At 35.9% G+C, this 27270-nt stretch overlaps 1 protein-coding gene across 1 annotated transcript in view; it reads left to right on the top strand.

Annotated features, from left to right (window-relative positions):
* The window catches only part of LOC308042479 (adhesion G protein-coupled receptor A3-like), a gene marked incomplete at both ends in the record, with an annotated part of 272332 nt that overhangs the window by 148391 nt on the left and 96671 nt on the right, over window positions 1–27270 (top strand). The window contains one exon of the mRNA XM_080347921.1: window positions 3555–3770. Within this exon, the coding sequence (XP_080204047.1) occupies window positions 3555–3770 (216 nt within the window). The remainder of the gene's footprint in view (window positions 1–3554; window positions 3771–27270) is intronic.

Below are 27270 nucleotides of genomic sequence, written 5' to 3'. Positions count from 1 at the left end.
CCTTGGGTTTGTTTGCTTGCTCGATTGGTTTCAAACCACCTTTGTTATTTTCTTAATTGTCCACTACGTTTACGTGAAGACGCCACTTAAAAGTTAATTCAGTGTTAGTTACAATTACAATAATAAGGTATAAAAGTTAAAAAAAAAAAAAAGGATTTATAGGCTGAGGCAAATAATATAATAGCCTTAGTTCCTTCACTGTATATTTTTAGAAAAGAAGTCTTTCAAAGACAAAAATATATTGGACTGTTTCCTAAAGGATTTTTTTTTATTTAACTCCTGTTTACATAAAAGAATAAAATTTGCTGCAAATATTTATTTATATTAAATACATAAAGCCAATAATGTGCCTTTTAATAGTATTTTGCAATATGACGGGGGGCTCTCTTGCTTTATACTTAAATCTCTGTTAAATGTCAAGTGCCAAAGGTGATTTTTGTTTCTTATCACTGCTTCAGGAAGCTGTTTTCATTACTGTAAACAATAATTCTGTGTCCTCAGATGTCGATCTGTGTCACTTACCTTTTTGCTATGCTTTATTTTTTTGCTTCTTCTAGCTTTCTGTAGGAGAATTAGTTTAATATTGAGTGCAATTTGTAAACAAACAAAGCTGTGGAGATTTTCTGGTATCATCTCAAGCAATACCAAACACTTCTGTTCCTTTGTGAGGCCAGCCAGCAAACTGTCTCACAGAAACTGCACCTGTTTTCTTTATTTTAAACAACAGCAAACAAAACCCCCAAAGCTTAGGTAGCTGCTAGCTTATAATAGAATTCCTCAAAAAAGGAACCTCTCTAAACTGTGTCAGTTGTATAATATATGCATGACTGCATTCCTCTAAACTGAAAAGCCACTTGGGAGCCATGATGGTTATTCTACATCATTTTTGGGAGAAAAAAATGTTTTTCCAGTTTCATGAGGTTGTGGAATGGCTAATTTGAAGGTCAAAAAAACACCAGGATGGATACCTTTGTTTAGATCTCCTTAAGTCTCCCTTGCTGTCGAGCAGTGCACAAAACACACTGTGGGAAGAGTGGCTGGTAATGACTGGGCACAGCCAGAGCAGTGAGGGGTACCCTGGGCATCCCTGGGCAACGGAGAGCTCCTGGTGTGGATCTATATGATTCAGAACCCCCAAAATCATATCCCTTCAGCACTGTTCTGAGGCACTTCTTTATTCCTGCTTTTATTTCATTTCTGTGTATGCATGTCAGATGTGCCGTTTGAAAAGGAAGACTTCTAGCTGACAATACTTACCTCAATGGTCCTGTGTCAGGCACATGTAATAGTTTTCCCTTCTGAAGAGTTTTCATTTAATTCTCTAACCACTGAGACTGTCAGAATATTTTAGGTTGATTGCAATGTGGCTTTTTCTTTGTGCTCTGTCTTGCAGTCTTCAGCGCTGCTCTCAGCCTACCCAGGCAACAATCCCCTTTGGCTTTTCTGCCAAGTGGTGCCTTTATCTGAGGTTTAGGAAATGGACACCAAATTATCATTTTCTGTATCTGTACTGCTTAGAGACAAGATTAGCTTGTGGCTTTTCATAATGTGTACCTGACTGTGGATTGTTTCCATGGTTAATTTTGCTCTGAGTTTATCTGTATCAGTTTTGTAGCTCATTTTATGATCCTACATAATGAACACTGTTTTGCCTTACATTTTACCCATCTGTTTCTGTATGCTGAGAATGGTATGTTCACACTGTTTGAACACTGTCAAGTCTTCATGGGTATACTTTGGGAGTGTAAAACCCCAAGTGTTTAAAGGATTTAATATTCAAAATTAAAAAAAAAAAAATAGGGTGGCTCACTTTTGTGCAATCACTTAAATCCCCATTACAACATTCACCTTACCTCTTAAATGTGAAATTGGGAACTAGTGTTATGCCCATTCTATGGCAGGAAACATGAAGTAATGAATAATTAAGTGGCTTTTCCCAAGATTAAAGAAAACCTGTTACGACACAGGAGTTTTAACTGAGTCATGTAGTCATATTCTGGTGATATGGATGATAGTATTCTGCAAGCAGTAATTTTTTTGTCTCTTTGGAAGGCTATCTGCAGATGGGACAAAAAAATATCCAAGTAAACCTAGTTTCTGATTTTAGGAGTTTTGAATAAACAGCCACTGGATTTTCAATAAAAAAAAAAATAATTGATTCTTAATGATCTTTGGCATTTTTATTCAAGTGTAGAAAAAAAAATCACCTTCAGGCAAGAAATTTAGTCTAAAAAAGGGATGGTTTATGAATTTAGAAGCAATCGAAAAGAATTCTGAGGCTACTTTTATATAAAAACTATAAAAATACATGGAAAGCTTCTGGATTTTGTCTAATTTTGACAAAAACTAAAATAAATTGCTTAATAGGACTTCAGTAATTTTATTTTGGACTTACGCAGAATCATCAGTGACTGAAGAAGGTACATTTGAAAATGTTTTCATAAATTCAAAAGAGGACCAGGAAGTCATGTACTGTGTCTCATGCTAAGATTTAATTTGTTCTGGTACCATGACTTCTACACAGCTAGGCTACCCTCTATCCTGCCCTTATGTTTTTATGCAAAATGTTTGCTTTAGATCCCTTTATTATTATGAATTGATGTGATTTTCTTCAGTGAAGTAATTTCTTGTCAGCACAACTCATATGAAGGCTCAAATTATGAGGGATTCACACCAATTTTTACTAGGTGGATTTAAGGTGCTTTTTTGTTGTCAGCTTGCATAACAGAAGCCAAGTACAGCAATACAAAAGTGCTGCATTTGTACATTTATCCTTCTGATAAACCAGCTCTAAGAGTTTGTAGCTTCGCTTGGGTATCTTCACATTGCAATCAGTGTACAAAATGCATACACTCACAGATCACTAAACAATCTATGTCTGGAAGCAGAAACCATAAAGTCCAATTAATGTGCCCATCTAAGATCATCAACCTGATTATAACATAAGCTGTTTGTCTCATGCACAGGACTGTGCTGAAATGAATGTATTAGTTTAAGGTTGGAGATGCATATCTCTGCACTGTGCTACTATCTCCCTCTAGACACATCACCTCACTAAAGGGTAGGCCAAAGACCGGTAACATGGTGTTGCATTAAACCACATAGTCATGTTCAATATTCTAATAGAACAAGATCTGTAAAAAACAATCCATCCACCAAATGGCTGAGAAGTGTTCTGTTTCATTTCTGAGGTACAAAGCACATCCTCATTCATTTTTTAAAATAACTTCTACTACTGCTGTTGCTGGTTCACTTTATAACTGTATTGATTTAAATCAGGATTGATTCTATGGAAGCTGATAATGATACAATTGCAAAACTGATATAATAGTAACTGGTATAACTGATCTGTTCCTCAGGAGATCCAAGAAAACCCACTATTTCATTGTACAATTCTAGACTGATTTTTAAAATCCTTACCTTCTGAATATGTATGAAATTGTGTGCATGCCCAGTCCTTTGTAAAATATATACAATAAATGCACAATGCACGTATAGTAATACAATCATGCTTAATGAGTTAGCAACCTTTCTGCCTCTCGATGTTTTCACAGGTATCTCGTAATATTGCTCTGGAGGCCTTTATGATCAAGCCATCTAGTTTCACGGGAATGACCTGCACTGCTTTCCAGAAAGTATCTGCAAATTCTGACAAGTCGGTGGTGCGTGATTTGGGAAGCTGGGAAGCAAATTACCATCCTGATCAACATCTGAATTTCAAGTGCAACACTGGCAATCTGAATGGATCCTTGGTGAATTCTTCTACCAGGGTAAGTCAGTACAATCATGAATATAACTTACCTATTTCAGTGTGTTTTCAGTTGTACCTTTAAGCAGAATACTGATTTGAAAAATGTATATTTTATGTGTTGTTAGCATTGTAAACAAGTTAATAATTTCTACATGTAACTCACCTTAAACTGGTGTAGCATGCTTTGTTGTGCTAATGGATATTCCATTAATTTAATCAGATGGAATGTAGGAATCCACGATATGAATAGAAATGAGTAAAAATCTTGTTCTTTCTATCTCTGGGTCCAGTTCTGCAAACTTTACTATGTGTAAACAAGCTTTAAAGTAATTTAGAAATCCTTAGTGAGGTGCTCTCATGGGATTTTACACTGCAAAAGTATGCTATAACAGTAATATAACATTCTCTATCTTCTGAACTTTATACAGAGGGAGTGTTATGTTGGAGTTTTTTAGTAGTAGCTGAAGAAAAGCAATAATAAATAAGCCTTTTAGTAGAATGCACTGTTATTACCAAATAATGAAGTGGAACAATTAAATTTTGATCTAGCAGGAAATGGAAATTTACATTTGGCTGAGCATGTTATTGAAGTATTGCAGAGTTAAATATTTGTTATCCTTCAGCTGAATCTCAGTTTAATAGGCTTATTTCTTGAAAAACTTACTATGACAAAATGGTGCTTTTTCTGGACGATATTACTAGTTTATTGAACTTTGAAAATATCTTGATTGACATTATTTCCCCTTTGGTGCATTTTAATCTTTTGTATGGGCTATGCAGTCAGTGATATGGTAGTTTGTGCTCTCAGGATCTTTTGGTAAGAAGAAATAATCTTAATAATGGAAGAACAGGTTAAATTGGTTTCATCCAATGGAGTTAATTTCTTCTGTGGACACTGTTAACATGTCTATCTATAGGAAAGAGAAAGTTGTCTCTCAAAAGAGAAGAGTTTGGCATCCATAAGATGAAAAGCAAATGTCAATGATCTAAAAGAAATAAGATTCTTGCAAGAAGCAGCCCTGCAACACTGTGCAATGTATGGGATAGTATGATTGCTATAGAAATATACATGGGATTACATGAAATTGGAAAGTTTTCTTTATCAGCTCTACCAATGTATTTCTTATTCCTTCAGAAACTGAGTACCAACATTTCTAGTAAATGAATCTCTTGAAAGTTTGATGATCAAACATTGGTGTTTCTTTCATGTTATAAAGAAACCTATCATAAATGCAAATTTCTTCTCTCTCCTATCAGCATGCATGTGCCAAATATGCAAAGTTAGAATATTTATTTGAAGCCCCGTTTAAAAATGTTGGCAGAATGTCACAATATAAAGCTATCAGCAAAATCTTTCCTAATGTATTTTGAACTTAGCTGATTTTGTACAAAATACAGAAGGGAAATTCTACTGACTTCATGAAGAAACTAGCAGAAAGAAAGTAAACTTATTACCATGCAAAGTAATTTTGAATTATATTATATATATTCTGACAGAAGTGACTTTATTAGATGGATCACCAATTATCACCTGTATATGAATTTGTAAATATTGTAACAGCACAATACAAGAAATTGTAGATTCAGCTAAATGTTAGTTTTGTGTCTTTAAGTTTCAATATTAAGGTGTGATCAGGTTATAAATTCAGACAGAATATATTCCTTTAACTTAATCCAGAAAAGCAAGATGTTTTCATTCATTGCTGTTCTCTGAAATTTTTAAGCTAAGCTCACCTTTAATTCTGAAGTTAGTTGCATTTCTTCGTTGTTTAACAGAATGATCTGTAGCGTTGTAACTGATAACAGAAAATGGGATTCTTTGTCATCACCCACAAGCATAATGATTTCTATAATTGCCCAATGGAGGCAAACAGTAAACACACTTGATTGTGCTATGCAAAGTTCAGGAAAATAGAGAATTCGTGATGGAGCTGGGAGTTGCATGTTGTAGTTACCAATGTTTAGTCACTATACTTTAAAGTAATACTCATGTAATACTATTTAGAACATCTTCCTCTATTTAGCATAAGATTAATCATAAAGAAAAGAAAAATCTGATTAAAATAGATTAGACTGCAAATGGTAATTACAAATTTAGTTTACTGCTAATACAAATGTGAAAAGGTGTCCTTAAAAGCTTATTAAAAGAGAATGTTTGCACATTTTTGTGCTCAAAAGTGTAGCCCTCTTCTAATCTATAATATTGTAAATCATCTGCTTACTAAGCATAAACAATTGTTTATGCCATCTGTCTGTTGCTAACCAATTGCACTAACAAATCAAAAACGTGAATACTCGTGAAGCAGTTTGTGGGCAATTGATGGAAGGAGACTGAAGTAGATGATCACAAACTATCTTAGTAATACAATCTAAGCTTTTGTAGTTGACCCATAGTGGTATTTCCTGGCAATGGTAGGAAATCAATACAAATTTGGTCAGTGTTTTTCTGCACATAATTTAACGTGATCTGATTATTATGGGATTGAAAGGCCCTGAAAGGGGAAGAAATATTAAGAACTTGTATAAATATGAGAAAAAGTTAAAAAATAAGAAAACTTTGAAAATAAATAATTTGAAAGTCACTGAAAGAGATCCAGCATCAGAGACATTCAGGAGATAACTGTTAAAATATACCTATATCCACTTATGGTTGAAATGTGTGGTAGGTCTTTTATACACTAACTTAGAGTGCTTCCAGATGCCCTAAACCAAATATTATTGCAGTTTGATACACAAATTTTAATCTTTAAATCTAATTCTGACTCTGTAGCCAGTATCCAATCTGAAAGGTTGAAAAGAATAATTTATTTCTGTTGCAGATCAAGTTTCTTCAGTTAGGATTTAGACCAAGGTGCCTTCTCTTAGATCCCATTTCTGCTGTTAGTAGGAAGCTTTTGCTGCCTGACTGGACTCTTTTGGGTTAAAAAAATGTCTCATGTATATCTTCCTAATTTTTGATATAGTGGCTTGTATTTTGACACAGAGGTTGGTTTCATGTCTGTTTAAGTAGGCTTGAGGGCATCTTCTCAACCTGGGACTCAGACTGAGATCCTGTCACAGGAATGCTCCTGAGGCATAATTCTGTCTCATGACCTGGCTGTGGTATAAGGATATCAGGATAATGACCCATCAATAAGGCTGCGGTAACATTTGAGCTTGGACAATGTGAGGATAGTTTATGAAATTTTAGTGCCGTTCATTATGAATCCTCTGCCTGGTTCCCATTTTATGTCTGACCTGAAGCATACTTTGAACCTAATCTCTGCTCCGGCCTGATCTTCAGTGTGCAAATATAATCAGTTAAACAGTTAACTCTTCCTCTGACTCACTAAAATCCTCCAAGTTTGTTTTATTTTTTCTGAACCTGTGGTTTTTACAACTGCAGAAAACATGCAGTAAAGAAAACACTGCAAACTGAAGCAGGACAGCACAAAATGAAAGTTAGTGTTTCGGTTTTATATGTATGCCATATTACAGTGAGACACTGGGTTCGATGCTGAAGTATATAATATCATAGCTTATTTTGGCTCCAAAATATTTTTTCCTCCAAGTATTGTAAAATATGTCATGATTAAACATCCAGATCAAGAAGTTTCATGTTACATATCAGAATTTGCCCTGTTGCTTTTCATTTGGCAAGCCCATTTATCTCTTTTCCCTGTTCTGTTATTTGTGTGTCTTAGCACGCAAAGCATTTTGCTCTTCTTGTATTGGATATTGTTATTAATTTGATAATTTGTTCTGGGAACTTATGGGAAAATTTCCTTGGGTGTAAATTCTGTATATTGATTTTACAGTAACCATTCTAGCTCTCTTTCTTCTTTCTCAATGGGTAGGTTGTTGGTACTGTCACAAAGGGATATCTTAAGTGATGTAGGGGTTTAAAAATTCATTATATTTTACCTGCTCCATCACTTTATATTTATTATACTTTTTTATCATTAAAATATAGTTTTAAATTTTATCCTGCAGTGGTTTTTATTGTGATTCAGAATCTATCCCAACATAATCTATTTTTTGAGTATTCTGAATAATAACATCCATTATATTTTTAAATATAAAAAGACATTTTAATATTCTTCTCCATTCATAGACATAATATCTAGGAGCTATTGGTATCTCGAGACAGACATTGAGTCCTTGTTTTAAAATAAAATCTAAACAAAGTAAAAGCATTTAGTACTAAGAAAATATCTGGGAAGATTTTCCATTTATTTTGAGTTAGATCAATATGATGTATAAACTAGTATTTTCTGTGCAAGCATTAATTTGCTTGCAGATGTGTTTAGGTTGTACACTGAGTGCTACCTATGGAAAAAGCTGAGATGTCTGATGTTCAGTTGATTAGATGGTTTTAATTTCAAAATCAAAAACAGAGAAGACAAACTGCCCCTCTCTTTCTTCTTCCAGAATGATCAAATCACACATCTGTATATTTATACCTCTTACTACTATTCCTTCTCAATGTTTTTATATATTTACTCCTACTAGGACATCTTCAGTATTTGTAGTTTCATACTGTATGTTCAATATACCTTCTTTTCTCTGCATATGATCTTTTATATTGTGGATGGATATCCTTGTTTTGCAGATCTTTCTAAACATCGACAAAATGAAACAGTGCCAAAATACTATTCATGCATGTGTGACAAACATCAATTATGTTAGGTATACAGAAGACTTTCTACAATTTTTATATTTGTTTATGTCTGGTTTAGGATAGATAAAATAATATACATTGTTTTTTGAAAGTAGGAAAAAATTCTTGTATCACTTTTTTTGTTTCATAAGTTCTTAAAACAAACTTTAAAATGTGTAATTACAAGCTCATGTCCCTTCTCTTTTATCATGCCCTTTGCTACCTACCTTTTAGCAGATAAAAATCTTATTTTTCAAATAACATCAGCACTTCAAAGTGTTTTCTGATTTTCACTGAGTATGGTATGGATGTTTCAGAGACATGTATTATGTTCAGAACTTAAAGTTATTTAGCTGGTTCTTCTTTAATACTGTACACAGTTTGTACTTCTAACTTGTATATGTATACAGAAGTGAAAAGGAATCTGAATAGACTGAAGAGAATAAATACAAGGACAAAAGGCCCGTGAGAATTACCAGCTTGTATTTTATATAAAATTCTGTTATTTCAACTCACATTTGATTTCTTGTGAAACAAGCTGCTGTACCTGGTCAGTTGTGATTCATATGGATTTTATGTATGCTGTCAATATAGATCTAAGAGAGCTGCTGTCACTCTTATCCACAATGGCTGGGTAAGAGACTCTTTTCTTCTGCTTTTCTGCACCATTGCTCTTGTTACAGAAAAGTTCTCTTTGGGATTTCCCAAATGCCATTGTAAGATTAGTTTCCTTCATTATAAACTATCAGACTCCTTTGTGTGCATTCTGCTGTTTAATAGTGGTTTGCAAACTAATTAAGATAAATCACATTAATTAAGATAAAAACACATTGACACTGAAACAGTTAATAACACAGTGCACTTGTTGTTAGAACATATTTTAAGTTAATTTAATGGTACAAAGGTAATAATGAACAAGTAGAATACTGTGTACTAGTGATATTCCCAGTTCTGCATTGACATTTATAGACCAAACCTGATTTTCTTAAGATACTAATAGTCAACTTCTTGTATTTTTATAGAACTGTATATAAGTTGAATTTTTCAACTACTTTTTTCTAAATTCTATCTTATGTTTATTTTATTTTCACTGAGGAAGTCTGATGCCAGCTAACAGAACACACTTCAACCTCCAATCAATAATTACATTTTGTTTCTTAAAATCTTTTTTCACTACGGGGTTGTTAAGCTGTTCGATTTATACCTATTTTTGCTGTTGCAGAAGGCATTTCCAATTTCTAAAGCAATAATTTCAGTAACTGTTGAAGTGTGTTTAAAAGTTTTCTTCTTTTTTTTCTGGCTTGGCTTGATTCCTGCTGGTTTATGTTAGACTATGAAAGGTTTGATGGTGATGAAGAGTTCACTGAAATAGATTGCTTTGATGGTTAGCAGGTGATATGGCTGGATTTTTTTTCTGAATGGGGGTTTTTCTCCTAGAAACTCTAATTGTTTCCTGACTTTTCAGTCTCAGCTGTATATGATAATCAGGGGGAAATGACTAATGGCACAGAGGTGAAGAGGTTCCTTTTGGAGGTTTCAAACCCTGTGCATAGCATAACGGTGTTCCCTGAAAGGTACTGTTTTTTCCTCATAAAAGTGACGGTGTGGGCTGGAGCTTCTTTTAAGGATCTAATCTGCTCAGGGAAAATGCAGCAGTATATAAGGTCATGTATTTAATATTTTTTAATAGTTTTTTGGTTTTGTGCATGTAGAGGAATTAATCTGTGTGATTTTCTATATGGTAGTAAGAACACTATAATTTTTATGTCGTGTTCCAGCGACTATATATGTATGTAGCCAGATAGACAGTTGTTACTGCATATGTAGTTGAAGTCAGCAATGGAATGCAAATTTTCAGTCCCGGAAGGGGGTTTATTACCTCTATATTTTAAACACAGTGTGGACCTAGGGGTGCAGTTATGCAGAATGTCTCTTTTAAGTGACTACTGTACCAATGAATTGATTCATGAAAAGACTAGCATGCTTCACAGCTGTCTCCATGGCACAGGAAGCGAAATTTGAGTTAACATACTACTGCTAATATTACTCTGCTTTTTGCTGTTTATGAGGGAGTTACTTATTTGAGCTTAATAAAGTGCTGTTTCTGTGGTTTTGGTGAGCTAACTTTTTTCTTTTTTTTTTGGTGGGGGGAGGTGGTTTAAAGGATTCAATATTTCCTTATTTCATTGATTGTTGTCACTTTTTAGAAGTTGGGAGATGTCGTGTATCACTGTGAATCAAGAAGCACTTAGCATATTCTGACGAGTCGATCTAAAATATACATTAAAACTGAGAAGTAAAAATTTTCTTGCAGTGGTTGTTGATGTAAACCAGTGATATTCACTAAAAATACATAGATGAAATAATGATGTGAGTTTTGCTTTAATTATTATTGCTTTAAAAATCAGAATAAAGTTCTGGCATTCTCTCCTGTATAAAAAGAGTGGTGAACTTGTGTGCATCAATGAGCACAAATGCTCATACACCTGTGCATATATAACGTTATAACAGAGTTTTTAGCAAGTTTCATTATTTTCTAGAATGGAGTCCTGGTTTCTGTGTGCATAGGGATAGCAACAACTATTCTGGAAGGAATAGTGCAAGGATGAACAAATAGTATTATGTGTTTGTGATGCCTATAAGCTATTTGAGTTTTATCTATTTTCTGAACTTCGGGAATGCCTCCTAAAAAATGCACATGGAAAATGAAATAGAAAAGAGTGAGGGAAGGAGAGAGGAAAAATAGTTAACTTAGTGATACGAGTTTGCTAGGATTAATTTGCTGGGTTTACGGTCCTCATGAGATCATTCTCTGCTCTGTTAAAACGTATTTTGTTGGAGGCTATGGGAGGAGGGAGAGATTTGGTGGAGATAAGGAGAAAATTGTGTATTTGTTTTTTAAAAAATAAACACAAAACAAACAACAACAAAACCACCACCAAAACACTTCATTACAAGACTTGACTGAGACTGTAATTCTTTATTCTTGTCTGCCATTTTAGACTGAACATCATGTGTTATACTTTTAAAATAGAATGTAAGAGTGCATGACTACTGTCCCAGGGGGCATCTTACAAAGATGTGCATAGTATTTCTTGAGCCCATCTCAATGAGAAATTGATTTTTTAAACTAAATAAATGTTGATACACTGATTCATGTTCATACTGAGAACTATTCATGCATTGTTTATCTCTGTATGGTTGGGATAGTATATCTTAAACATATAAAGGAAAGGTTGCAAAGTGGTTGAACTGTTATGTAGCATAGTACATACAGACCTGATTAATACAAATGTATTCATAGCATAACTTCTTGACTGTGGGTTATAAAAACCACATCTTCAAAATTTCGTAGTTTTAAATAAGAATTAACTGATTGTTCTAACTTATTGTTATTGTACTCTCAAACTGTAAGTGAAGGAGCTTTCAGGTGTTGAGTTTCCAAATTGGCAGTGAAGGAACTTACCCGTTGTAATGCCAGATTAGTTTCTAATGAAGCATGTTCTGTTTTACAGAGAAAGGAATTGTAAATAGATATTCATTTTGTGATTTTATACACAGACGGTCATTCTAAGTGAAGTTAATTTGCTTCACTATCATTTTTAGGGAATGAAACTCATATGTAGCTTTGTTTTGTTTCTGAGAGAACTTCATGATGAAATACAATTAGATTTCCTTAATGAACTTGAGAAAAACAAATGGTTTTAAATGACTTTTCATCTAAGCTTTGTATCACTTTCTCCTATTGGTATCAATGAGTTACTAAAAAGTAATTTTAAAAAGCACTAATCAGAAGTTATAATTGCACATACAATAGCTAGAAAGATTCATTACTTCAGTAAGAAACTTGAATCTACTGTTCTTTCAAAAGTTAATGAAAAGTGTTGAATTTAGGGATATAGACAGAGCCACAAAGGGTCAATCCAAAGCCCAATTTAGCCTAATTTCCTGCCTCTAGTCGGAGACTGATAGGCTAGATGCTTTGGGAGAAAAATCTTTGGAGAAAAGGAAACACAGCCTCTCTTTTATATCCACCTTTGTATGCCTTATGGATTTCTTCAACAACAGACTGTATCCAAAAGGCTGTCTACATAGGAAATCCATTTCTTCTTTGGAAAAAAAAAGTACACATATATATATACTGAATTTTATATGTTCTTAAATGTAGAATTAGTTCTCTTTCTTAGTGTACCATGAAGGCAAATGTGAACACCTGAGAATGGAAGTGATGATGATTGTTAAAATGCTCACATCTCTTTACATCCTCTCTGTGTGCACACAAATATATATTCATACACTAGCAAACTGAAGTCCTGGAGGTTGTCTGCCGTTAATCCTTGTACTGAATTTTTCTCATACATCCTGTGGTACTGCTTAAAAGAAAAAAAAAAAAAAAAAGAAGTTGGCCAGTTGTTTTAGATCGAAAGAGTCTGGAGGCTATGAATTATGGATACACAAGATAACACTGAATTGTATTCTTTTGCTAAATTTAGGTTAAAGCCCCTCTGACTAAATGTCTGATGAACCAGAATTGAAAACCACCACAGATAATTCAATATGTACAGGTCATACAGTAGATGTAACAGCTGTGTAGTGCATGCTTCACTAACCAGCATATGCTCCTACTCTAAAAGAAAAAGAGTAAGCTTAGAACTTGACACTTTAAAAAAAAAAAAAGAAAAAGAAAAAAAAGAAATTAAAAATATATTTTAAAAATATCACAATTCTGTGGCATTATGTTACAGAAAGCCTTCTGTATTTCGTAACCTCACTCAGAGGCAGTTGACCCCACACCTCAAGACCGCCTCAGATAGGAAAGAAAAAAGGGTAGTCGTAGTAGGCAATTCCCTTCTGAGAGGGACGGAGGGCCCAATCTGCAGAGTTGACACTCATTGTAGGGAAGTGTGCAGTCTACCTGGAGCCCGGATCAGGGACATCACCAGGACGCTCCCCAGCCTGGTGCACCCAACGGACTACTACCCACTGCTGATCTTCCAGACAGTTGGGGAGGAAGCTGCATCCCGCAGTCTGAGGGGAATGAAAAAAGATTTCAAGGCCTTGGGATGGATGGTAAAAGAGTCTGGGGCTCAAGTGATTTTCTCTTCCCTCCTTCCAGTTTTGGGTGATGATATGGGAGGGAATAGAAAAATTCAGTCTGTAAGCAATTGGCCACAGGACTGGTGCTACAGGCAGGGCTTTGGGTTCTTTGATAACGGCTGGTTTTACAAGACACCAGTCCAAACAGTGATATGTGGGAAAGGTTTATCTCTCAGGGGCAAAAGGATGCTGGGACAGGAATTAGCAGGGTTCATTTGGAGAGCTTTAAACTAGACCCGAAGGGGGATGGGGTTGTAGCAGTAATAGGGCATCACTCTAGAGTTCATGAAGGCTGGGAGGCCTCCCATACCCCTGGGGTGAAATCGGTGTGCTCAGCTCGCTCTCTGAAATGCCTGTACACCAATGCATGCAGCATGATGAATAAGCAGGAGGAGTTAGAAACTTGTGTTAGGGCAGGAGATTATGACCTAGTGGCAATTACGGAGACATGGTGGGACAGCACATATGACTGAAATGTGGTCATGGATGGCTATGTCCTTTTCAGGAAAGACAGGCCAGGCAGGCATGGTGATGGAGTTGCTCTTTACGTGAGAGAGCAACTACAGTGTATTGGGTTTTATCCAGGCACGGATGAGGAGAGAGTTGGGAGTCTATGGGTGAAAGTTAAGGGGCAGGCTGGCAAGGGTGATACTATTGTGGGTGTCTGTTGCAGGCCACCAGATCAGGGTGAGGAAGTTGATGAGGCCTTCTACAGACAGCTGAGAGCAGCCTCACAGTCACAGGCCCTGCTTGTGGTGGGGGATTTTAACTTCCCTGATGTTTGTTGGAAGGACTACTCGGCTGACCAGCCATGTCTAGGAGGTTCCTCCAGTGTCTTGACGATAACTTTCTGATGCAAAGGGTGGAGGAGCCGACTAGGAGAGGTGCACTGCTGGACCTCATCCTCACTAACAGGGAGGGTCTGGTTGAAGCGGTAAAGGTTGAGGGCTGCCTTGATTGCAGCGACCATGAGATGATGGAGTTCAGGATCTCATGTGGCAGGAGCAGGATAGCAAGCAGAATTGCAACCCTGGATTTCAGCAAGGCAAACTTTGGCCTTTTCAGGCAATTGCTAGGGGAAAACCCATAGGCAAGGCTGCTTAAAGGTAAAGGGGCCCAAGATAGTTGGTTAGTGTTCAGGGGTTGTTTCTATTGGGCACAAGATCAGAGCATCCCGACACGTAGGAAGTCAAGGAAGGGAGCCAGGAGACCTGCGTGGTTAAACAGGGAACTGCTGGGTATGCTCAAGTGGCAGAGGAGAGTTTATAGATCATGGAAGGAGGGGCTGGCCACTTGGGGAGAATATAAGGCTATTGTCAGAGGGTGTAGAGAGGCAACTAGGAAAGCTAAGGCCTCCTTAGAATTAAACTTGGTGAGAGGAGTCAAGGACAACAGGAAGAGCTTTTTCCAATACGTGGCAGATAAAGCTAACACCAGAGGCAATGTAGACCCACTGATGAATGAGGTGGGTGTCCTGGTAACAGAAGATACAGAGAAGAGTTACTGAACTCCTTCTTTGTCTCTACTCTGCCAGAGGCTGTCCTGAGGAGCCCCATACCGCTGAGGCCCCAGAGGAAGTCGGGACAATAGAGGAGTTTGCCTTGGTTGATAAGGACTGGGTTACGGAGCAGTTAGGCAATCTGGACATCCATAAATCCATGGGTCCGAATGGGATGCACCCGTGAGTGCTGAGGGAGCTTGCTGAGGTCATTGCTGGGCTGCTCTCCACCATCTTTGCTAAGTCTTGGGAAACGGGAGAGGTGCCTGAAGACTGGAGGAAAGCAAATGTCACTCCAGTCTTCAAAAAGGGCAAGAAGGAGAACCCGGGTAACTATAGACCTGTCAGCCTCACCTCCATCCCTGGAAAACTGATGGAACGACTTATCCTTGGTGCCATCTCAAGGCATATCAGGGATAAGAGGATCATTAGGGGCAGTCAGCCTGGCTTCACCAAGGGGAAGTTGTGCTTGACCAACCTCATTGACTTTTATGAGGACATAACAAGGTGGATGGATGATGGCAGAGCAGTGGTCATGATCTACCTTGACTTGAGTAAGGCATTTGACACAGTCTCCCACAGCATCCTCACAGCTAAACTGAGGGAGTGCAGTCTGGATGACCAGGTAGTGAGGTGGACTGCGAACTGGCTGAAGGGAAGAAGCCAGAGAGTCGTGGTCAGTGGGGCAGAGTCTAGTTGGAGGCCAGTATCTAGTGGAGTGCCTTAAGGGTCAGTACTGGGGCCAGTATTATTCAATATATTCATCAATGATTTGGACGAGGGAATAGACTGTACTATAAGCAAGTTTGCTGATGGCACCAAGCTGGGAGGAGTGGCTGACACGCCAGAAGGCTGTGCTGCCATCCAGCAAGACCTGGACAGGCTGGAGAGTTGGGTGGGGAAAAATGTAATGAAATATAACAAGGGCAAGTATAGAGTCTTGCATCTGTGTAGGAACAATCCCAGTTTCCAGTATAAGTTGGGGAATGACCTATTAGAGAGCAGCATAGAGGAAAGGGACCTGGGGGTCCTGGTGGACAGCAGGATGACCATGAGCCAGCACTGTGCCCTTGTGTCCAGGAAGGCCAATGGCATCCTGGGGTGTATTGGAAGAGGGGTGGTTAGTAGGTTGAGAGAGGTTCTCCTTCTCCTCTACTCTGCCCTGGTGAGACCACATCTGGAATATTGTATCCAGTTCTGGGCCCCTCAGTTCCAGAAGGACAGGGAACTGCTGAGAGTCCAGCACAAGGCAACAAAGATGATGAAGAGAGTGGAGCATCTCCCTTATGAGGAAAGGCTGAGGGAGCTGGGTCTCTTTAGCTTGGAATAGAGGGGACTGAGGGGTGACCTTATTAATGTTTACAAATATATGAAAGGTGAGTGTCATGAGGATGGAGCCAGGCTCTTCTCGGTGACAACCAATGATAGGACAAGGGGTAATGGGTTCAAACTGGAATACAAAAGGTTCCACCTAAATCTGAGAAGAAACTTCTTCTCAGTGAGGGTGACAGAGCACTGGAACAGGCTGCCCAGGGGGTTGTGGAGTCTCCTACTCTGGAGACATTCAAAACCCGCCGAGACACCTTCCTGTGTAACCTCATCTGGGTGTTCCTGCTCCAGCAGGGGGGTTGGACTAAGTGATCTTTTGAGGTCCCTTCCAATCCCTGACATTCTGTGATTCTGTTTAACAGATTTCAAACTCTTGCTAAGTATAGTCTGTCAAAGTTGCATGTAATTATCAGACTCGTTGAACTGAAGAGTTATTTAAAGCTTTGTTTTGTTTCTTCAGCCTTTATTGCTACACTTGTGATCATAGCAATGATCTCCAGAAATGCCATAGAACATCACATATACTATTTAAGTGGTACTGATCATTTAAATATGTACATTCTTAATTTCCACATAAAATAGGATTACATATGCATTCCAAACTATTAACAGCTCCTGTTCACCAGGTCACTGGTTTTCACTCTCTGTGCACTTTCAGTGTACTTGATTGATTCGGCATCTACATTTTAACCTTTTTCAGAAATTTCATGTCTGATTTAAGTGAAGTCCATAGTAAGTAAATGTCTAGCGGGAGTATATGTCAGAATGTATGCAGTGTATTTGAAATAAAGTGCATCTTACCCTTAGAGTTTGGCTCAATTCTGTCAAATTACAAATCGAATCAAATGGCAGAATCAAGCTTCAGCATTGAGTTTTCCTCCACAGTGCAACTGCTAGAGTTTCTTTAATGGAAGAACTTCCAAAGAGGATCACTCACTGGATACCTTTTGCTACAGTGGTTCATTGTGTTTTGTTTCCTGCGGATTCATTGAAGTGTGGAATATCAATCTAGACATAATTAAAAACTAGCAGTGAATGTTCAAATCGATGATAGCTGACTGCAATAAATAGTCAGAATACCTACTACTCTACTATTTGGGCCTGATTAACCATTATATAATACCAGTGGAATCACTGCACTGAAAAAGGAGTCTGTATTTAGTTTGACTAATGATCTGTGAATTCCTGGAAATATTTTAGCCAGCTTGTTATGACTTAAAAAAAAAATAAATAAACCCAAACACCCAACACCAAAACATAAAACACATGAAGTAAAGAGGGCAATATTTTATATATTAATTTAGAAACTTTAAAATGCTCTTTCTTTTAGCATTAGGTTCAGAGTTGCTTTAGTATATCCTTAAAACATCAGTGAAAGTAAAGTAATTCTGTAAGTATTGAGACACTACAAGCATGAGCTGGTGACCAGATGCTTCTCGTAATTATCTGTTCATCCTTGATAGATGCCAATGTATTTGTTCAGGCTTATGCAGGTAGTAGTTGCTTATGTAGTAGACATGCCCTGGCAATCCTCCTTCTGAAGCACTGTTAGCCCTAGGAAGAGCAGGGTATCTAGATGATGTTTTCTTTCCAGTACTGCCTTCTGTTTTCATGAACATATATACAGTTGATATGAGCTACGATTTTTTGCTGATTTCACAGTATCCTTGGAAGTGGTATGATAGTAAAATTGATTTGCCTTATATTGGATTCCAAATAATGGAAGTTTTTAATAATTATTAGGACTGAGAGTAAACTTCCTTTAAAATGAAATGGGTCTTCTGCAACTGGGCTTATGGGTAGCAGAATGAAAAAATGAAATACACCTTCTGTGGGCAAATTGTGCAGATGTGTCATGTGAAGTTGTTATATAACCTGAGGAGTCAGAGAAATGTTTATTTAGCTCAGTGAACAAGTACTGGAGTGAGGTTCACAACTTTAGGATACTAAATTAAACATCATAAGTGCAAGAAGGCAATAAGCTACAGATTTCACATACAGCTACGGTGATGTCTTCACACAACTATCAAGAAGAAAAAACTGTACAAAAACTTTTCTAGCACTAGAACTCTTAAGAACTTTTCTTCTTGTGTTGTGTCTTTAGCTTTGCTGGTATATTCTCTTGTGCTATTGTGAAAATATACCATGCTGATTTGCAAAGAAGAAAAAATGTTACCAACTCCATTTTACTTAAGTTGAAAGACATTGAGAAGAGCACAAGCCTATCTCTTCTATAGGTTTCAATATGTATATGTTGAAATAACGCATCAAAATTGAAATGATGCATAAAATTCATTAAAAATAAGTTTTGAATATATTATTTGAGAAATAGCAGTTTCTAGTGGCACTCTAAGTGCCATTGCTTCATTTCCATTTGTACTCAGTTTAAGGGGTTTGTCTATGTGTGCACACTGGGGAAAATTAATCTGAATGAATTTTGAAAGAGTTTAAGTGAAACCCTAAGTAGACACCCTTATCCAGAATCAAAGTAGCTTTAATTCAGTTCAGCTGAATTTAATTAATTTGGAAATGAATTCAGCTAAATTGAATTAAGGCTTTGTTTTGAAGGAAAAATATCAACAGAACTAAGTACAGCTTATTCATTTACCTCAAATTAAGACTATTAGTAACTTGTTCTAACTTTACTTGCTCACATTCTCAATACATTTATACTCTCCAGATTTAAAAAAAAAAAAAAATCCTGTGGCGAGTAAGAGGCTTGTTCTGCAATACTACTCCCATTTAGAATAACTTTGTCTCTGCTTGATCAGTCTTGAAAACATAGATATTTTTTCTTCTCTCTCCATTTCAGCTTGTTATTGCATTCTAGTTGAGTGTTTTCTTCTGTTAAGCCACGCAGGAGACCTGACTGACCTCTCATTATCCAATAAGAAATAAGGTAGATCATTTTAACTATGGAACTACATCCTGAAAAATGCTGCACATTTTTTATCACATGGCATTACTATAGCTCTAAAAGCTACATTACAGCTGAAAAGCATATTTACAAAATATAATATTCAGAAATTGCTAGGAATGCTGAGGGTGATTTGCTTGACCATGACATCTTCGAGATATCTTTATCAACAGTTTCATACTGTTACAGAATAGTAGCTTTCTTAGTAATTATTTTACCATCTCTTGTACCCTTCAACCAAAATAAATTAAAAATAAATTAAAATGAAAGGATAGAAGAAGTGATTCAGGTATTTTTTTATTTCTAAACAGCAATAAAATGAAAACGCAATAAGTATAATTTTACTGGAGTTATGTCATACAACATGGTCATGCAGCCATCCCAGGCAGAGAACAGGATAAGGTCTAATAAAAATACATATTAATTCCTCAAATTTTATCTCTGTTAAATAAAAAAGCACCTAAGTCTACAGACCTGAATGAAGGAAAACTTATCAGTGAGGAGCCTCAAGTACAGAAAATTTTCATAAAGCTGCTGACAGCACGTATCAAGACATCCAGCTACTTTTGTCATATCGGTTTATATTTTGTTATTTTGTAGTACAAGAACCTCATAACCTTTAAGCAGCAAGATAAGTGCTTAGAGCTGATTCAGTTAGGTTACTATTTGTTGGAGTAAATTCTGCTTCTTCCTGCCAAATCACAGAAAGCTTTGCTGGCTACCTGGCTATGGTTTGTAAAGAGGCATAAATCTCATACTATTTGAAAGAAGGGTCTGCATTTTCAGGTTCATTATAACTGTATTCAGACAAAGTTGTTTGAATTTGTTGTATTCCTACAGGCTGTGAGATTTGTAGAGTAGGAAGAGAATTAGAGTAGTGAATCCATCAGATTTGTACCTGTTATCCAATCCATGGCAAAGTACAGGAGCATTACAGTACTAAATCCCGCTTCAGTGATTATTGCCATAGGATGGACAAGCTGTCTCTCCTGATTGACTTCCCAAATCCTTAGTACAAGCAGAATCTTGTGTGAAGGAGTTAAAGACCAGCTACACTATGAAATCCATGTGCTCTGACATCAAGTCACAATGCCATCCTCTTTCTTTTTTAAATACTATGTCATACAATGTTTTAAAGAATTAGTCTTTTAAAAAAATAATATTTTGCTATATTTTTATCCTTGCCTAAGAATTCTTTACAACTTAAATCAGACCTTCTAAGGCCTTGGCCATGAGGAATTCGCTTATTGATTGAGCAAATCTACAATAATCGCTACAAACTAAGATAATCAGAACGGTTTTCACCTAGTTCTCTTCTGCTAGTTTTTCAGTCTCTTCTATGGCATTTTGATTTCTCTTTTCTTTACTGTGATGCTTATTATGTCTTTTTTTTTTTATTATTATTTTTAGGATTTATTTTCCCATTGATTCTGTTTTCTCTAGAGGAAGGCAATGCATTAGAAACTAAACGGGTATTCTGTTTCTTTTTTTCCAATTACGTACTAATGCACTACTTATCACTTAAAACTAATGTTTAGTTCTTTTGGGGATAGTTTTGATTTTTTTTCTTTTCTTTTCGTAAAAGAAGCTGTCAGGTACATCTTGCCCTTCAGCTGCTTGTGATGCTTCTGTTTATCCTCTGCAGATAAGGTGACTGCCATTCTATAACAGGCAGAAAAGATCATTATAAAAATGGTCCTGGCAAGGCCTGAATACAGATTTCTGGTTTTGCAGTGCAGAAATTTCCAAGAAGTTGGTGGTTTATTATCATATAAAGACAGAATGTAATCTATTGAGTGTTGTGTGGCTCCCTTAGGCAAAATATTTGAAAGGTCTATGTTATAATGTTTTTCTGATAATTTTTTGTAATATAAACTGAAAGTTTGGTAAAAGAATTATATTTTCAGAAACTATAAAAATTGGTGTTTGATTGCCCAAGGTTAAAAATGTTTTGAATGTGGGATGTTTCAATTAAAATCTAAAATAATCCACCAGGAATTTTAGACATGATAAATGTAAACACTTTTGCTGAATTGTTTCAGTAACTTTTGATTGTTAGAATATTCTTTCCATGATTCTCTGAGCAAAATGTAATACAAATACAATACTATATAAAATAGTAGGCATAGTGTATATCATGACTATATTTGGGAAATTTAAAAAAGTCTGTTTGTGGGAGAGAAAAAAAAAAAAGGCAGTTTGTCTTGTTCTTGTATTAGGTATTTACTTAGCCCACAATGAAAATAAAACATTTTAATTGCTAGAAAGGCATTTATGCACGTGAAGACTCAACTGAGCAGAGGCACTTACCTTGACAGATGACAGTAGCAACAGGAACAGGTAATACACAGTTGCCTCTGTGTAAATCTCTGCAGAGGACTCTTCATGTCACCTAACCATTTCCCTGAGCTCCACAAATAAAATAGCTGAGAATATGTAGGTCCTTGTAAAAGCACTTTAGAGCACCTTAGACTCCAGATGTCACAGCTGACCCCACATTTACTGAAACTCAAAGCTTTGGTACTCAGACACAGTGATTTCATATAGTCACTGTTCTTTGTGACCACCATCCAGTACAGAGTATCTCAGAAAAATTTAGTTAATGATGATAACTGATGGACGTGACTTCTCTCTGTGTATCTTTATCTAGATGTACCTAAAATTGTAAACCTTTATGACTACTAATGGTAGTCATATTCACTTTAGATAAGGTTTCTTACAAAGAGTCCAAATTACATTTGCCACAGTAATAATTCATCTACTTGATGAAACTATTAGCTAACCGGTTTTGGGGGAAGGTTTTGCACAAATTTATTGGCCAAACAGTTCCATGTTTGTCTTCAAAGAAGTCAACAGAGGTTTCTCAGGTGGCAGAGCATGTTGAACTGTCTGGTGATTCTGATCTCAGGTTACAAAAAACAGGAATTAGGAAAGCCTGCATTATGCTTAGCATTGATACAATTGTTTGTTGGTTTGGTTTGGCTGGTTGTTGTTGTTGTTGTTGTTGGGGTTTTTTTGTTTGCTTGTTTTGTTTTTGTTTTTTTTTAATACAGTGAAAACCAAATTGACATTGTTAGGGACAAAATCTTGTCATGGATATAAGATATAAGATATTGACAAAGGTCAGTATAACATTGAGAAAGTTAATAAAATGTTGAAAGTGTATAGGTAAGGTATTACAAGAAATTACCTGTAACTTTGAAAGAAAGAATCAAATTAGCTCTGAACGTTGCACTATCTTTATTAGCATTCTACTCAAGAATGTATGTATGCTTTTAAAATTGTACATGCACTGGATATTGCATGTAAAATAGATAAATGTGTAAGTTTTAACTGGTTTTGTCAAGTGCTTTGAAAACAGATTGATGCTGAGATAAAAATTACAGCTGCTTGGAGGACACAAGGGAAATTTCTTGCTTCAAGAGGATGAGTCCATTTTTAGCTCTAGTAAATATACGGTATGCTTGGAGTAATGGAGATGCAACCTAATTTTTTTGACAGGTAACATGCTTCATCGTGAAAAAGGGAGGAAGATTTTATTAGCTGTCTAGGTCATAAGATAACGCTCTGTCAAAAAATTAAGCATAGTTTAACAAGGTTTCTCAAAATACAGTTTTGGGTTAAAAACTGGCTTCTAATGAACAGCAAGGATTCTTGATGTTTTCAGGGAAACAGGATGTCATTCTGATTCAAGAAGTCTATGAGAGAGGCATGATACTATCTCCTAGCAATATAGTTAAGAGTTTAACCTACTGATACTGCTCCAGTAATTTTATATAGATTGACCTGTGGCCTCAGTATGAGAAATCATGCATGTCTGGTATGAAGAGAAAAAAGGGGAAATAGTTGTTGTTGCTGTATAACAGTTCTACAGCTTACCTTCATGGGAAGGACTTCAATGGGTAGAAAGTAGTATTTCCAGATGGTTTGGGAGAATTTAAGAAGAGCCATATGGAACCTGTATTTCAGTAATAAAGGAATTTAAAAAATAAATACAAGTAAAAATATTAGATTATGTTCAATTGACTTTAGCTTTCATGTTTTAAAAGGCAGTATGAATTTTGACAGTGATCAAAGTTCTAGCAGTCAATGAAAATTATTGTAAATTTTACCCTTTGCATCCTTCCTAGGTTACATTTTGGGGAAGCTATATTCTTTTTCTTTTTTCCATGATCATCCAACAGTTAAGCCAAGATAAAGATGTGTAGATAAGCCTTTCAAACTTCACAGGTATACTAAATTATTTAATTTGCACTGAAATATTTGCAGCAAGCTTGGAAAACCAGTCAAATTACACCTATGCTATGTACAACATTAACCAAGCAGTCTTCATGTCTTATGTATTCACCTGTTTGCTTTTGCATAATTGGTGTTTTTGTTGTGAAAGGACTAATTATTTTCCTCCAAGTTAAAGCAGTTCAATGAATGATCATTAAAGAGAGTCCTTGGAGACTATCTCAATAACAACTAGATAATTAGAAAGCAACTAGATTGGCTGATTGGAAAAAAAAAAACTTATATATAGTACACACTGAACCAAAAGTTCTTGTTATTTTTGAATTGCTATGAATCTTTTTACTCAGCAAAGTTTTTGTAGTATTTAAACACGTGCAATATAAACCATGTAAAAATAGTTCAGCAACTGCTCCATTAACTTTTATAAATACCTAAATTACAATAACTACTACCATTGACATAAGAGAAGCTGGATAAAACTTCACTCATTATATTTCAATTTTTTTAATAACAATGTGCTTCAGTCCTAAATACACAACGCAATCAAAATAGAAGTGTTATTGTAATAAGATAAAATGTGCACAGTCACAGTGCATTTACTGTGCATGGTTTACTAGAAAATAATTGTAAAAGCTCTCTGGCATCACTAACAAGAACTAAGTACAAGGATTCACATATTGTATAGCTATTGAAAAAACATCTGTCCAGTCATTCTGCCAATCAGATCTTCCACAATCGTGTATTTAAACAGTAGAATAGCTTTCTTTTTGTTATTTTATAATTTACTAATCCTTTTGTAGGTTCTTTGATCCCTGATTATTTGCAACAATTCAGTATAATTGTGGTAAATGATATTAATCAGCACTTGCATGTTTTTTTGCTTTTCTTTGACAAAGGTTAGTTCATACCAGACTAATAATTTTCACTTGTTAGATATTCATGATAGTCAGCAGAAGAGAAATACTAAACCTTTTATTTTCTCAATTATTGGTAATGTGGTAATGTGTTGGGAAAAATTTCTCATATTACCAACATTATAAATCACATATCCTTTTCTTGAAAACAGACTGTGATTAAGGAACATGTGCCGGCTGGTGTGCACTCTTTGTTTGTACATGTTGTTGACATTGGCATGAAGGGCAAGCAACGACTCTATGCTAGTGCTTTCTGCTTTTCTTACCGCTGTAGGTTGTAGAAAATAGAGGTCTGTTGTGTCATTAATCTTGTTAGAAGTGGTCTGACTTTTTCTTCTTTTTTGTGAAATGTTCACTAGATGAAATTTAGGTGGAGAGGCTGACATAAATAATTATTCACTTGGTGTGGCTGATTCATTCTGTGCTGACCTTATCAGGATCAAAGAGATTTAATATTGGTAAGTCCAAGTGATGGACAAAATCATGTTATATAGGAAAAAAAATACAACCTTCCTTAAAACCTCAAGAATCCTAACTGTTATCAGAGAAATAAATCTGAGCTTTAGATACACACCGTTTTATAGGAAGTGAGATGCTTATCACTGCCTTTTGTCTCTGGAAATATCTACCTTGCTTTCCGCATTAAGAATTGATGGACCCAGGTGTGAGCATGCCTGTTATTGTGAAATCACTTACATCTATACATGGTTTAGGTCTACCTGATGTCAGATGGCTGTTTTCCAGACGGCTTACAGAAAATTATTTATGGAAATTATTTCCTTACTGTTGTAGTTGGCATAGGTTTGATGTGAAATATTTAAATATACAAATTATAGTACATCCTACCTACTTTCACATGATGAGCAGCTAGCAATCTCATAGAGCAGAAAAATTTACTGCTGCCCTTTGTTTCATGTGTTTAATTTAGTTCCATGTCTTTTCAGAGGCTTGGAATGAATTCACTTTTTAATGACTCGTGGTTTACCATAATATATTAAGGAGTTGTGAGAAACATACTGAGATAAGAGAAGAAGGAGCCAGCATTTACTTATCTGTCTTAATAAATTAAACTTCTGTCTTAAAAGACATCGAGAAAATAAAAATTAGTCTCTTTTACCAAAATTGATTTGGTATGAAAGTCTGAAAATAATACAAGTGATATATAAATTTTGGGGACCATTATTTCTAAACGTTTCAATGTAAATGCAATTTTTTTCTCAGTTAGAATCTTGTGGCAGCATGTATTTACTTGTTAGACAAGAAGAGGAGAGGAAAAAAAAAAGATGTCATCTAGTCTCCCTCTAGGAGAGATAAAGTTGTGGACATCACAAGTGACAATGAGGAATGCAAGGACTGGAAGCTCAAATGCTTGCCAGCCTATGGTCATTCTAAACAGAGGAAAGCAGTGAAAAAAATGTCATTTGTGGAATTATTTAGATTTTTGTTCTAGAATGTATATCTGTATACATTCTGTATATCTGTATATCTAGAATGTATGTACGTGTGAAAGAGGTTCTTGGTGAAAAGCCTCTTCCAGGGATTTAAATTACAATATATTATTTTTGTACCCTGTGGTGCCAATACTGAACCCAAGCAACTTCACTAGTGCTGTTGCATTCCTATTCAATACAGATAACCTTGCTGGTAAATGGAAACAAACAAAAAACAGAGTAGTGAAGGGCCCCTCTAGAGCTTTCATATCATCTGCATATTGGGCCAACAGAAAAATTCAAAATGAGAAGTTTATCCAGACTTGGATCTTCTGCATTTTGGCTTTTGTCAATATAATTCATTCTTGTTTGCAGGGCTTGGGGTTTTTTGTTGGTGGTTGTTGGGGGTTTTTTTGCGGAAAACTAATGGATACCCTTTAATGGCAAGTTTCAGACCATTCTCTTCTGTGTTTGAATTTCAGTGTTAACTGTCCTACTTATTAATGGGTCACATTTTCACCAATTTTGAAATAAACAGTTGGATACTTTTATATTGATGTTTAATGTCTTCCGGAACAGTGTATATAATCTTTCTTGACGGTGAACCCATTTGGGCTTGGGTGCCACCCTTATAACACTTCTCAGGCCATAATTGGTGTGAGGCTTCCATTGCTTTAATTTTGTTTTCTGACTTCTTATTCCTCTTACTAGGCACAAACCACACTATGGAATAGCTTCCTTTAAGAGGCAACTTTTTTCCACAGTTCTCTAACTCTGCAGAAGTAGCAGGAATTCTTACTCATTCTTACATCTGTTCTTGCTGCTAGCTCAAAGTATTATAGAGGGACTGGAGAACCTCCTCCCAAATTCCCACTTTCTTAGCCTATACTCCACTAAACAGAAGTAATCTTCCTGGTTTGTGATATTTGGGGAATTTTGGCAGCATTTTCAAAAACAAACAAACAAACAAAAAACCTCACTCCATGTAACAGAACATAACCTGCTTTGTTCAACTGTTAGATGCTAAATAGATACAGCAGTCATACAAAGGGAGGAGTCCGGACAATATCATCACATATATAGCCGAATTTATTATCCTAATCTCTTCCTGGTGAATTGACAAATTACTAGCTCTACTACTAGATGACTCTTCATCCACAGTTTTATAAGTCACAATTGTAGTTTTAATACACAGTTTGGTTTTTTGCCTCTTAATAGAGACAGAAGAATGGATTAGGATTTGTTTCAGTGTGTATCATTTAGAAGCAAAATTGAGTGGATATTCTTGTTGACTGATTTATATGACTGAGACTGATGTTATCATCTGTTTAGTAATGAGTCTACATTTGTTACAAAAGGCTGATTTTTTTTTTAATTTTTTTTTAATGAGTCACTGATGCATTAGCCATCAGCAGTGACCTCAGACATCTGAAATAAATTACTTTTTTTTTTTTTTTAA

Source organism: Nesoenas mayeri (assembly GCF_963082525.1).
Source record: "Nesoenas mayeri genome assembly, chromosome: 7".
Classification (NCBI taxonomy): domain Eukaryota; kingdom Metazoa; phylum Chordata; class Aves; order Columbiformes; family Columbidae; genus Nesoenas; species Nesoenas mayeri.
The sequence above is the reverse complement of the archived record's forward strand: the minus strand, read 5'-3'. Positions and strand labels throughout refer to the sequence as shown.